General features: G+C 39.5%; 1 protein-coding gene across 1 annotated transcript; it reads left to right on the top strand.

Annotated features, from left to right (window-relative positions):
* Window positions 1-9177: 9177 nt before the first annotated feature.
* Window positions 9178-13015, top strand: p2ry1.L (purinergic receptor P2Y, G-protein coupled, 1 L homeolog). Its single transcript, XM_018263780.2, has 2 exons — window positions 9178-9384; window positions 10047-13015. Exon 2 carries the CDS (start codon window positions 10109-10111, stop codon window positions 11192-11194), a length of 1086 nt encoding a protein of 361 aa, XP_018119269.1. The 5' UTR covers window positions 9178-9384; window positions 10047-10108; the 3' UTR covers window positions 11195-13015.
* Window positions 13016-13696: the final 681 nt, after the last annotated feature.

Below are 13696 nucleotides of genomic sequence, written 5' to 3'. Positions count from 1 at the left end.
TGTAACATAAACCTGTTACATATTAGGTGCTAAGTACAGGTTTACCTTTCCATATTGCACCAATGTTGTATTTAAGTATCACGTGTGTCTATAGGTTGAATCTGGACCTGGACAACAGGCTAAGATCCTCTACTTTACAGATAGTAAAAAATATGCTCAGGTTTTTAGTTATAGGGCAGCACTGTCCATCTGAAAAACTAGTTTGAATGTGGTCCCGAAGTGTTCTTCATGGGCATCAACAAGCATATTGGATAAATAGCCTAATAAGTGTAAGAATTTAGATTGCACTGTGCTAAAACATAGTGGTTTGTAAATGCATGTATTTTTACATGTATGTGTTATATGTATAATAGCATAGATTATTCTTCTGGGTCTGCATAGCTGCATATTTGATGAGCACATCTTTGAAATGTTTTGAGGCTTTAGATAGATAACGTAATGTTGCAAAAATACTGAAATACAATAAAAGGTACTAAGTTTGCCCAGCTGCAGTAACCTAAAGCTACCAATCAGCAAGCAGTATTTACTGGTCATCTGTTTAAAAACAAATATCTTATTGGTTGCTATTGGTTATTGCTCCTGGGCAAACTTAGTGCCTTATATTACATATGGGGGTTATAATTTAGAACTTTTATTTCCGAAGGGGAAAGTTTGTGATTTTTAACAACCCAAATGATTAACCAGATAACTTAGAATGTTACTTTTATTTTATGATCCAGAATAAAATTATATGTTTGTGCCCAACCTCTAACCACATACAAGCTGTTTATTTTTTTATTCATTAAGATGAATAATTGAAATTCATTCTAGCCTTAGATTGGCATTTAGAAACACAGTTTAGATGTGTAATCTCATTCATCCTCACACTTCCTCTTCCATATCTGGCTCCACTCATATCCTGTTGTAAAATACTTTGACACAAATGCCACCCTTGTACTTTGTGTAATTTGAACAGTTATTCATGGCTGAATCATGTAACTGGTACGATATGGTATCCCTAAAGAACTATATTAAAGGAACAGTAACACCATTTTTTAATGCTTAATTCCCCCCAAACTTACTTCAGCTTTTTTTAAAATCTACAGCTTGAATTTGACTTTCAAAGTGCCCCATATGAGAAAGGCGAAAATGTGACGGCAGCTTGAATTCCTCTGTGCGCTGAACTGGGAGTCAACTTCATAGCAATAACCTAAAGCACCTAAGTTTTTTTTTCAGTATCTGCAGCTTAAATATATGCTCACATGATTACCCCCAAAGCTGTCTGAAGGAACAGAAACATCCATTTAAGCTGCAGACACTGAAAAAAACTTAAAAAGAGTACAGAGGAATTCAAGCTGCTATCATCGACTTTTTGCCTTTCTCCTATGGGGCACTTTGAACGTCAAATTTAAGATGAAGATTTGAAAAAAAAACCAAGGGTAAGTAAACCTTACCTATTATTATAGCTATTTTGAGGGGAAATAAGTAATAAAAAAATTTGGTGTTACTGGTCCTTTAAAAATCAGCTTATTATAAAAAGGTTAAAAATAGATAAGGTACCAGGTTTGGAAAGTGATGATATTAAATTAACTACAGAATAGGAAAATGTATTGCAAGACTATTAATTTGCTCTAATTAAATTAATCATCAAATATATAGTGAATATATTGGGAAAAATTAGGGAATGCATTTAAGAAAAATAGAACAATCTGGAGCTGTTCCATACTAATAAGGAATTCCTCAAGATAAGCAGTATTGAGAAAAAAATGAATTCTTATAATAAGGAGATTGAATACCATAAAATGAAAAAGTTCAACAGGGATGTAACTGAACACAAGAATAAAACACATAGGAACATATTTATGGGTACATAAAGAAAAACATGGACTAACTCAAGAAAGGACAGAATCGAACAAAGTGTCAACAATGTAGAGATACAAAATCACAATAGATATGTGAATAGTGAGACTAACCGGCAACTATTCACATCTAAAAATAGTGAGTACAAATTAGGAGCAACAAGGAAGCAGAGATCCAAAACTGATTGCCCTGTATTTAAAGCCAATATGTCTCCTAGCTGGCAAAGACCATAGAGAGAAACGGATTAATGGATCTACAGCCCGTTACGTATGGTTAGTAAACATGGTAGTGACTGACCTAACTAATCAAGAAATCAATGAATTGGGGAAGGGATTAAGTTTTGCACCTGATATACTTCCTGATAAATTCTCTGTATTCATAGATACATACAAATGTAACCTTACACTCAAATGACATTTCCTTCTAACAGAGAAAACAGGGAATGAAACATTAAAATAAATTAAAAGTTTAAGTCCCAAGGAGAAACAATAAAAGTGTACCACAAATTAATCAAGAAAGACAATGACCACTTGATAGAGCAACATAAATAACCTCGACAGGTTTTAGATGGTGCATTTTCAAATTCAAGCTATTTTCAGGGTTGGGGTATAATAAATCCTTAAAAATTCAATTTTTTTAACCCAAAAAATAGATTTTTGAATCAAAAATAACTTGAAAACTCTAATTTTTAATGGAAAACACAACTCAACCCTTAATTAATCTGCCCCTTAAAGTTTACAAGCGAATCAGATACAAAATCCATCAACGATCTGGATTTGATGATAATGGCGGAGGGTAATAATTCTGTAACTGATTTATATAGAAAAAAGAAATAGAAACGCTCATCAGCAGCAAAATTCCATTTGTCACTAAATACAGTGTTTTAACAGATAAAATGGGTAACATCATTAAAAAAACACTGGTAAATAATCAGATCAGACCCCATATTAGGAAAACTCATAATTAAAGAGCATGTTAGCACCTTCAAATGCATTCAAAGGTCTTGATAAGGATGACCATCAGCAATTTGAGTTTGAAAGGCACACTTAAATGGTTTCATAAGAAATGCAAAGCCTGGCAGTTCATAGCTCCACTTGACTTCAAGTATACATACCGTAATTAGGTTTACCAGAACCCAAAATGTTCTATAATTGCAGAAAAGTATTTATGGTGTATGCACTTAGGTATGGTATCCGTTATCTGGAAACCCTTTAGCCAGAAACTTCAGAGACTCCATTTTATCCAAATAATCTTAATTTTTAAAAAAATATTTCCTTTTTCTCTGATATAATAAAACAGTACCCTGAACTTGATCCAAACTAAGATATAATTCATACTTATTGGAAGCAAAACCAGCTTATTGGTTTTTTTTCATGTTTAAATAATTTTCTAGTAGACTTAAGACCCCTTATCTGGAAAACTCCAGGTCCCAAGAATTCTGGATAACAGGTCTCAAAAATTTGCCTGCGACAGCTCTGATGCCGGTGACAATTAAATGGATGCCCATTGACTTTAATGTATGTCAAATGTCACCAGCGTCGAAATTCACGAATTTCGTGGCGAAGTAAAACGGGACAAATTCGCCCATCACTATTTATTAGTGTCTATGAATTTTTATAAAAACAATAAGATTGTGTCAATATATAAATTATATCATGCAACAAAATAAACTTTAGCATACTGAAATAAGAAACTTTCTAAATACAATCAATTAAAAATGCTGTACCAAAATAATCAAGTTTATTTTCACTATTCCTGACTCCACATCTGTTTCTCTTCATTCTGTCTTTTTTCAGGAACTTGAATTAGGGAAAAACTTGAATTAGGGAATTCGGGGTAAATAACACCATAACAACACCAGAAATGATTGAATTGATTGATGTGTCGAGCAAAACCCACTGAAAAAAACTCAAACATCATGAAGGCTATTTACATCTTCAAATGCTTCAAGGGACCACTGCCATTGACTTCTACATGACCTTGACGGGTTTTAGATGGTGTCTTTTTGCTTTCAAGCTATTTTCAGGGTTGGTATAATAAATCTAGAAAAAAAAAAATTAAATTCTATATTTTTTCTTGACTCAGTTGTGGAAACAAACAACTCGACCTTTAATAAATCTGCCCCTTAATGTTTACACAAACTCATTTTTCCTTTGATATAACTACTTTTTGTTAACTATACAGTGCCTAAATGTTGATAAATATATCTTTTACAAAGCCCCTAGACAAAAAGGAGTGTACTTTACATAAAACAGGAGTCCCACAGAGGATCATGGGAGTTGTAGTATAATGATCAAGTAGAGAACTATAGGCGGAGAGTTGTGCTTTAAGAAGATTGACCCCCTTTAAATTAGTAACTGATAAAGGAGCTACACCCTCCCTGATGAAGCGGACCTGAGAGTCCTTGAAACGCATAGGAAAAGATAACGTGGCACCAATTGCTACTACTTGAACACCACCATATCTCCGAACAGCAGATCCTTCTGAAGAAGCCCGGACTTTTACCTTGGAATGTGATGTGCTCTTGATGCTGAGCTATTTGTGAGTAGGGAATGGGCGTTCTGTGATTGTTTTTAAAATATTTATTAAACAGAATTATACTGTACTCTTTTATCTCTGCTTCATGTATTGAGTAATGAATGAAGCGCGGAGCACAAAACAAATGTGATATGACACGCATGCTGAACATTGAGTGTTCAGTAGATACCCAAGAGGAGCTTGATTTGTTTGTGCTCCTGGGATGGACCCAATTAACTTTTTATCTGAACACGTTTTAACCTTATTGTGGCTGGATTTCTCTTACCAGATTTACAACACAAAACAATATTGCCCTTTGTGAGCTTCCTTATCGCTTCTCTTTTAGATGCTTATAATTCACATTTCATATATTTAACACCTAGGGTCCTATTTATAAAGTGTCAAAGATGTAACGTTTAATTCTTCGGCACACCGTGTATTTCTGTCAGTGCCTGGAAATGCCTATTTCTAATGCTTTAAAATGTTTCGGAGAGGGTGGGGGAGTCTATGCAGCTGTCAGCGTAGTAATGGAGATTTAGATGTAGTAAAATGTTGTTGAAATCCCCTCAGAAGACTATCTAAGGGTATCTAATTAAATATTAACAAGCCAAAGATGTTCAAAAAGTTATATTTTGCTGAATGATGTTGTAAAAGTTATAAACAGAGCAAAGTGAGAAAAAAGGATGTTATTGCAGATGGTCTGCAGTCAGAAAATCAGAGAAAATCTGCTGATGCCTCCCATGAATGCATGTGGGAACACTGGCAAACCCTGAAGTGATAGGGGCAGCAACTTAGTCCAATTGTGTTGAGATCCACTCATTGGCTATCCATGTATGTGGTTAAACTGAACAACATTCAGTCACTTTTATGGGACGACTGCATAGATAAGTCTTGACTATGAAGATTTTCATTCATCCAGGTCTTGGCATATCTAGTATAGGTGATTCTAAAAAGTGTGGTCTCTTTTTCAATTGCCTCTGGTTCTGCCCACAAATTGTATGGAATAGATCTGTGGGGATTAGAAGCTATGGAGAGCCCTTCAACTATCTCCTGGGCTTTCCTGGGGGGGAGGGGCAATCTGATGGAACAGGGATCTGCCTTGTTACTGCTAGGAGAAAGAAGGCCCCAGTAGTCTGGATCTGGAGGCGAGAAAAATGGAGGCACCACCAGAGATTACAAAGGGCTTCTATCCACCATTTAATGAGATAATGTAGAGTTAGACCCTCCAGGGAAGCAGAAAAGTTGGTGTCTCTGCTGCATATCTAGGAAGACAAGGCTTGAGCTCCAATGCCATGCAGAAAGAACAGTGCAGCAGGTGCAGCCTGCTGTCCTGCAAGATATCCTGATTGAAGCCACTGGTGAGAGTGAAAGTACTGAGAAGTTTCCTGTGATCTCCAGTAAGCTAATTAAGAGGATACTGGCAACATGTCAATCAAGTGGCCTTTGTGTGAAGACCCTTCAACGACCAGGTCTTTTGTCTGTGCCTCCTATGAAAAAGCAGCAGCTTCATCTAAAGGGATAGGTACTGTTTGCTAGGGAAGGTAAAGTTATGATGAAGGCAGAGTTTGTGCTACTGCCACATTGAAAAAATATAAATAGTACCACTCAAAAAATAATAATTAAATGAAAAAAATCACATTATTAAGTTAGTGACGGAGGATTCACTCACAGTTCACCTCAGTCCCAAGGTGCAAAGTCCAAAACACTGTATCCAAAAAGAATGTGAGGACCTCCAATAATAAGGAAACAAAAGTCTAAAAAGTAGAAAAATGTATTAGGACATAAGACCTAACGCGTTTCGTGCCTATTGAGCCTATGAGTAAGTGCCCCATTAGGCACAAAACGCGTTAGGTCTTATGTCCTAATACATTTTTCTACTTTTTAGACTTTTGTTTTCTTATTATTGGAGGTCCTCACATTCTTTTTGGATACAGTGTTTTGGAAGGTAAAGTTACCTGTAAAGGTATAAGCCCGTGTTGAATGACTTTGTGCCAGAAACTGAACTGTGCCTTAATTTACCGACCAGGTGCCTATTGTTGGGAATGTCAAAAGTCAGCAAGCCTGTTGTCTTGCTCTGATATATTAATACATACTGCAAATTCCTTTGTTTAATGTACAGTTTACTATCAACATGTATTATTCAGTTTATCCCTAGTGGAATGCCACACACAGTATATCCACTGGGATCTATTCGGAGAGAGCATCAGGTTTCCCATTCTCTTCCACAAATAATGCTTAGGGTTGCCATGTTCCTCTGATCACGTACAGAATGATAAGACTGTTTAACACAGCAGTGAGTAGGCAGTGGATAATGAGAAATTATGGCCATTTGCAGAAGCAGTCACTTGAGTATCTACCAGCTTTAGGCAAGACACAGACTGCACAGAACACAGTAGAACTAGAATCCTCTCCTATTCCACAACAAGGAGCTAAAAATCACACAGATGTTTCTGACAATACTCATGCTTTGACATTGCTTTAATTCCAAAAGGAGATTTGCCTGCCCACGCTGCTGGTGCAGCTCAAACATTATATTAGTGCTACTTCCCTGTTCCTGTATTCATAGTCATATCTCTGCTGAGGCTGCTTCCCTTTTTGTGCTACACGTGCTTTCCTGCTGCCCTTATAATACTCTACCAACCAGCATTCTGACCTCCAAGTGAGGGGGGAAATAGTAATGTCCAAACTTCTAGCATCTTCCGACACAGGGGATCATTTATTAATACTGGGCAATCTTGCACCAGTGCAGTATCCCATAGCAACCAATCATTTGCTTCCAGTTTCTAACTTGCACTGTTTTTTGATTGGTTACTATGGGTTACTGAACTTATTCTGCCCGCTGTTTGTACATAAACCCCACAAAATTCAACAAGTCTAGCACAGACTGAGCAATTCTAATGTACTGTATACAATCTAAACTAAATAAAAATTGCTAAAATTACACATTTTCCCCAAGTATAGTAAGAATAGTGCAAGAGGCAACCTTGAGCAACTAGATGGGCTAAAGATGGTGCAAGATGGACAGACTTACTATAGTGCAAGTTGGACTTCAGGACAGGCTGACTATTGTGCAATTGTGACCCTAGATCAGATTAGACAGTAGTGATGGGTGAATTTCTCCCGTTTCGCTTCGCCGAAAAATTAGTGAATTTCCCGCAAAATTCGCGAAACGGTGAAAAATTTGTGAAAAATCGTGAAATCAGACAGTTCACACAAAAAAGTGAAATTCAAAACTTTTCACAAATACATCGTGAAATTCAAACGTTTTCATGGAAAAATTGTGCAATTTGAAAGTTTTCAGCGAAAAATCGAGCAATTCTAACGTTTTCACTAAAAAATCAAGCAATTCGAACGTTTTCACTAAAAAATCAAGCAATTCGAACGTTTTCACTAAAAAATCAAGCAATTCGAACGTTTTCACACAAAAAATCGAGCAATTCAAACATTTTCCCGAAAAAATTGTGAAGATCGGAAAATGACGCAAATTTTCGAGGGAGATTCGCAAATTTATTTGCCGGCGGCGAAGTGCAGAAACTCGCTGTTAATTCCTGCCAGCCAAATTTATTCGCCCATCATTATTAGACAGGATAAAGATGGTTTAAGAAGGACCCTAAAGTCGCTACACAGGCTAAAGATGGTGCAAAAGAGATTCTAGAGTAACAGGACAGGTTGCCACCTTTTCTGGGAAAAAAATACCATTATTTTTCCTGGGCAGGCTGGTAAAATTCTGACCAGGGAACAACCCTAGGTACAAGGGAAACCCTAAAGCTGGCCATAGATGCAAAGATCCGATAAAGGTGGCCATACACGGATAGATCCACTCGTTTGGCGATGTCGCCAAACGAGCGGATCTCCCTCCGATATGCCCACCTTGAGGTGGGCAATATCGGGCTGATCCGATCGTGGGCCCTAGGGCCCAACGATCGGATCCTTCACGTTTGCAAACGGGCGGTCGGATCGCGGGACCGCATCAACGAACAGATGCGGCCGCGATCCAACGGGATTTTTAACCCCATCCGATCGAGATCTGGCCGACTTTCGGCCAGATCTCGATCGGGGAAGCCCGTCGGGGGCCCCCATACACGGGCCAATAAGCTGCCGACTCGGTCTGTCGGCAGCTTTTATCGGCCAGTGTATGGCCACCTTTATTCGAATCCTCGAACAATCGGACTTCCCCATCCCCCAACCTGCCACTAACCATTCAGATCATATAAAGTAAAAGAACAGATTAGCAATGTTCTGCCCCTGACAGCAATCGTACTATAGTTATGTCCGACAAAAGCTGGTGACAGTCTCCCTCTGAAAATCATCCGATCGGCAATACACACAGATATATTATCTGCAACCGACAGAAATCTTTTAACCTGTCCGATCGACCAAACGACCGATTTCCACGGGATGAAAAATGTCAGGACTCTCCACACACGGTCCGAAAATCGTACAGATCGGATCTTTGCGTCTATGGCCAGCTTTAAGCAGCAGGACAGACTGACTATAGTGCACGTGGGACCCTAGAGCAGCAGGACAGGCTGGAGATGGAATACACTAGAGCAGCAGGACAGTAGCATTAGAGCAACAGGACAGGAGCATTAGTGCAGCAGGACAGGCTTGAGTTGGTGCTAGAGGGGCATTAGAGCAGCAGGACAATCGCACCAGTGCAAGCCTGTAGGAAATATCCCCCTCCCCAATTTCACAGGTCTCTCTTATCAGGAGTGTTGTTTTAGAGGGATGAGCTGGGAGGACACGCCTGCTCCATGTGACAAGTTCTTTGCAAGGAACGTTGAACTCTCCCCCTCCCACCATCTCTCCCTGCCGCCTCCCTCCTCATTCTCACTGGCTCTCAGTCTCAGAAGCTGTTGCGAGTAGTGAGTGTGTTGTGTGTGCTGGAATCAATGCTAGGAGGCAGACGGTGCGAGCGCTCGGTGCTTCTGAAAGACAATGCAAGTTTGCTGGTGCGAGCGTGCGACTTGCTGAGATGAGTCCAGGGAGGCGGTGTATAAGGCAGGATCGCAGGGGCTGCGCTGGGAGGTAAGTCACACGCTGTGTTGCACTGGTGAAATGTGCTGCTCACGCCCGGGCTTTTCTGCTGGGTGGAAGTTTAATGCTTTCACTGATCTGGCGATACTGTGCCCTTGTGCCAGTCCCAACGAGGGGAAAGTTTATTAGATCCGAAGTGCCCCCTGCGCCTTTTACTTTACATTGCCCACTCATTAGCGAGTGTTATACTGTTCTCTTGACTTGATGCACTGGCATCTCTGACTCTTTCAGTTTATACTTCTGAATACAAGAGCGCCCCTAGTGGCCCAGTGTATATATTGCCATCATTGCATGGAGCCCCAGGAACATGCATGAATTCAAGCAATATGGCAACACTACTACTACATGAATTGAAATGCGCAGAGAAAAGAAATCAAGTTCAATATTGTACTTTAAAATGAATGAAAGAAACCCCTTACTTGTAAATACTACCCCTTTATCTACAGGGCTTTTACATTGCTCTAACACATTCTTCATACTGTTGCTTAGCTACAACTCCCACAGTCACTGGACATACTCATCTGTCAGAGGGTTGCTGGGAATTGTAGTCCAGCAACCGCTTTAAAAGCCTTGCACTAACCATTCAACTGTTAAAGAAATGACTGTCAGCTCCTTCTCGCCTCTTTTTGTTCCCCCCCTTTTTTTTTTTATAGATGATTGCAACCACCAGCCGTGTTGTTTTCCTCTCCCTGCCTGTTTTTGACTTGAAAAGATCATGACAGAAGTCTTTCTCTCGGCTCTTTTGAATGTTACTCAAAGCACTTTGCTGGCAAGTGGCTCATCAGCTGGGAATGTCACAAAATGCTCTCTGACAAAGACAGGCTTTCAGTTCTATTACCTCCCTGCCGTCTATATAGTCGTCTGCATCACGGGATTCATTGGGAACAGTGTGGCCATATGGATGTTCATTTTTCATATGAAACCATGGAGCAGTATCTCGGTCTACATGTTTAACCTGGCCTTGGCGGATTTCCTTTATGTCCTGTCTCTCCCGGCCCTGATATTTTATTATTTCAATAAAACAGACTGGATCTTTGGGGATGCCTTGTGCAAACTACAACGCTTTATTTTCCATGTTAATCTTTATGGCAGCATCTTGTTCTTGACTTGCATCAGCGTGCACCGTTACACAGGGGTTGTACATCCACTTAAGTCACTTGGGAGGCTGAAGAAGAAGAATTCCATCTACATCAGTGCACTGGTCTGGTTCATTGTCATAGCCGGTATTTCTCCCATCCTTTTCTTCTCCGGGACTGGCATCAGGAAAAACAAAACCATCACCTGCTTTGATACATCTTCCGACGAGTACCTGAGAAGCTACTTCATCTATAGCATGTGCACCACCGTCTTTGGATTCTGCATTCCCTTCATTTTAATTCTGGGCTGTTATGGATTAATTGTCAGAGCTTTGATTTACAAAGACATGAACAATGCCCCCCTCAGAAAAAAATCTATTTATCTGGTTATTATTGTCTTGACTGTCTTTGCTGTCTCCTACCTTCCTTTCCATGTGATGAAGAATCTAAATTTAAGAGCCAGGCTGGATTTTCAGTCTCCCGAGATGTGTAACTTCAATGACAGGGTGTATGCCACCTATCAAGTGACTAGGGGTCTTGCAAGCCTCAATAGCTGTGTAGACCCTATCCTGTATTTCTTGGCAGGAGATACCTTTCGGAGGAAGCTTTCCAGGGCGACCAGGAAAGCGTCCAGAAGAAGTGAGGCTAATGTGCAATCTAAAAGCGAAGAGATGACTCTCAACATCTTATCAGAGTACAAGCAGAATGGGGACACGAGCTTGTGAAGACGAAAGGTCAGGGTTGACCATGACGGGCAACTGTTGGAACGCATCTGTTCAGAGAGGTTCCCTGCAATGGTGTTTACGGGTTACTTAAAATACTGAACAGATCAGGCAAGAACCACTGCAGTTTCGGTTGGAGGGAGTTGAACATCATTCTACAGCGTGAGAGACATTTGTCTTTGGAGGAGATGAACAAAAAGGATGTTCTATCTGTGTGTGTGTGTGTGCTTGTGTGTATTCGCTATCTGCACCATATCTATACCATGGCATTTTTTACTTTTACTAATTATTCCAGAAACTACTGTGAATAAGGATTTACTACAGCTAACACGGTGAAGGAATGTATCTCAACAAGTCCTAATGTGCTGTTTCAAGATAATCGAAAGTATTAGTTAACCAGCTGGTTTTATTTCTTGTGCATTCGTTCGGTTTACAAGTAGACCTATCTGTGATCTCCCCCTCCCGGAGGGACATCAATTGAGTATTATTGCAGTAGAGATATATGTTCGACAAGCTCCCTATGTTCGTAGAGGGCTGGGCTGGGAAGTGCCCCTTTCTCTATCTGTCAATCTTTATATGTAGCTGTGTCAGTAAAAGTAGAGGAACAAAAATGAATTATATTTAAGACAAAATCCAATACACTGGGTTGACAGAAAAGTGCTGAAATAGATTATCCACCACCCCCCCTCCTTAGGCTGATGTCTATTGAAAGCGTTAGATTTTTTTTCTTACCATCTTCTGTAGATGAAGCTCTTGGGTTCATTAATAATTACACCCCAAAAAGAGTTTTTTGGAAGTGTTTCAACATCAAGGAGAAATCTGATGGTTCAGGGCCTTATCACTGGGGAAAGCTAATGAATGAACTACAGTTTAGTGGCTTAAAAGCCTACTAGTTAGCAATAGTTAGATTACCCTGTCCATTAATGCAGGGTAAGGGCAGAGACACACTCAGATTCGGGGGATTTAGTCGCCCGTTGATAAATCGCCTCTTTTTTGTGCGACCAATATCCCCGAACTGCCTCCTGCCTACTAGAATCTAAATCGCTGGTGGGATGGCACTCTTGGGCGCTTTGTTTTCCGAAGTCGCCCGAAGTTTGTCTCTGTGTCTCTGCCCTTAGTGTTCATCTTGGTTCCATTCAGACACCACATGCTATATAGCAAGGTGCACTTTTCTTTTTCATTTATTCTATTTTTTTGTAGTCCTCTGTTCCGATCCCACTAATGCCTGACAAATACACAAAAGTATATATAGTCTTGAAATAGAGCTGAAGGGTTCTCCCCGGCTCCTACTTACCTAACGTTACATTTTCTTGATGTGGGGCATGATATCCGATATCTTGTCAAATGAATATGAAGGGATACATATGTGATATACATGTTCAATGTACTGTGGACATTTTTTGCATTTAGTACGTGTTTTAATGCTCCTGTGGAAACAAAAAAAAAAAAGTTTTATTTTTGTACTATTGTAATTTAATATAGTTCAGTAAATCGGTTTTTATTTGTGATTTAACAGTGCCATTTATTTGATTTTATTTTTTTTGCCTATGGAGACAGTGTTACTTGACTTTTAAAGCTTCTCAGGTTTTGTATCGGATATCGAATAGTAGATTGCCACTAAATGTGTTTTAACTATCACAATCCAAGGGTTGTCTGTTGCCGTACGGCGCTGTGATGTGTGCATGTAGATGTACAGTGTGTGTGTACAGCATGGTATTAGACACTAGCATCTTTACAAGGGAACAGCAAAGCTACACAAGTGTGTCTGGTGTTGTACTTAGCAATTTAAACCTGAAAGAGATCCAATAAAACTCTTAAATATTATCTGCTGTATTTAATATTCTTAATCGTCCAAAAAGCGATGTCAGGGGTCCAGAATCATGTGTGTATGTCATTTATGCCATTAATAGGCAAAGGATTGTCATCAAGCTGTTGCTGAAATAAAAATCCCATTGTTCCACTTAAAGTCTGGCCTACTAGGCTGGTGGTCAGACAGTGAGAAGTGGAATTTGACATCTGGAGATCTGCAAGTTGCACGACCCTGCCATAAGCCAGCGCACACAGTTATAGGAAAGACAAGACAGTGGGCAGATTATTTGCAGTGAAGTTCACTGTATTCATGAAATATTAAAGCTGTCATTCCCATTTAGCCCCTTCTGTTACTTACCTGCTTGGCAGACTAAATGTGTATGACAGCAGCAGCCGCAAAGGTTCATTCATGTTTCTGCAGGTCTAGTTAAGGTAAAATAAACTCATTTGCTACATAGAGATATTGCCCCTGGTCTGTGCTGCTGAAAGTCACCATTTAATATGATGAGCCAGCTGATTGCCAGTGAGGTTCTGAAAGCTTACTGAAGCAAGAAATGGGTTATTTGCGTTAATGCAAAAAAAAAAAGGTACAGTAAATGTATATATATATATATATACTGTGAGTTGTTTGCTTCATGTGCTTCTTTTTGCAATTATTTTTATCACAGGTAAAGAGGGAACCTACATAATAGCAAT

The sequence above is a fragment of the Xenopus laevis genome, chromosome 5L (assembly GCF_017654675.1).
Source record: "Xenopus laevis strain J_2021 chromosome 5L, Xenopus_laevis_v10.1, whole genome shotgun sequence".
Taxonomy (NCBI): domain Eukaryota; kingdom Metazoa; phylum Chordata; class Amphibia; order Anura; family Pipidae; genus Xenopus; species Xenopus laevis.
This window is presented reverse-complemented; position numbering and strand designations above follow the sequence as displayed.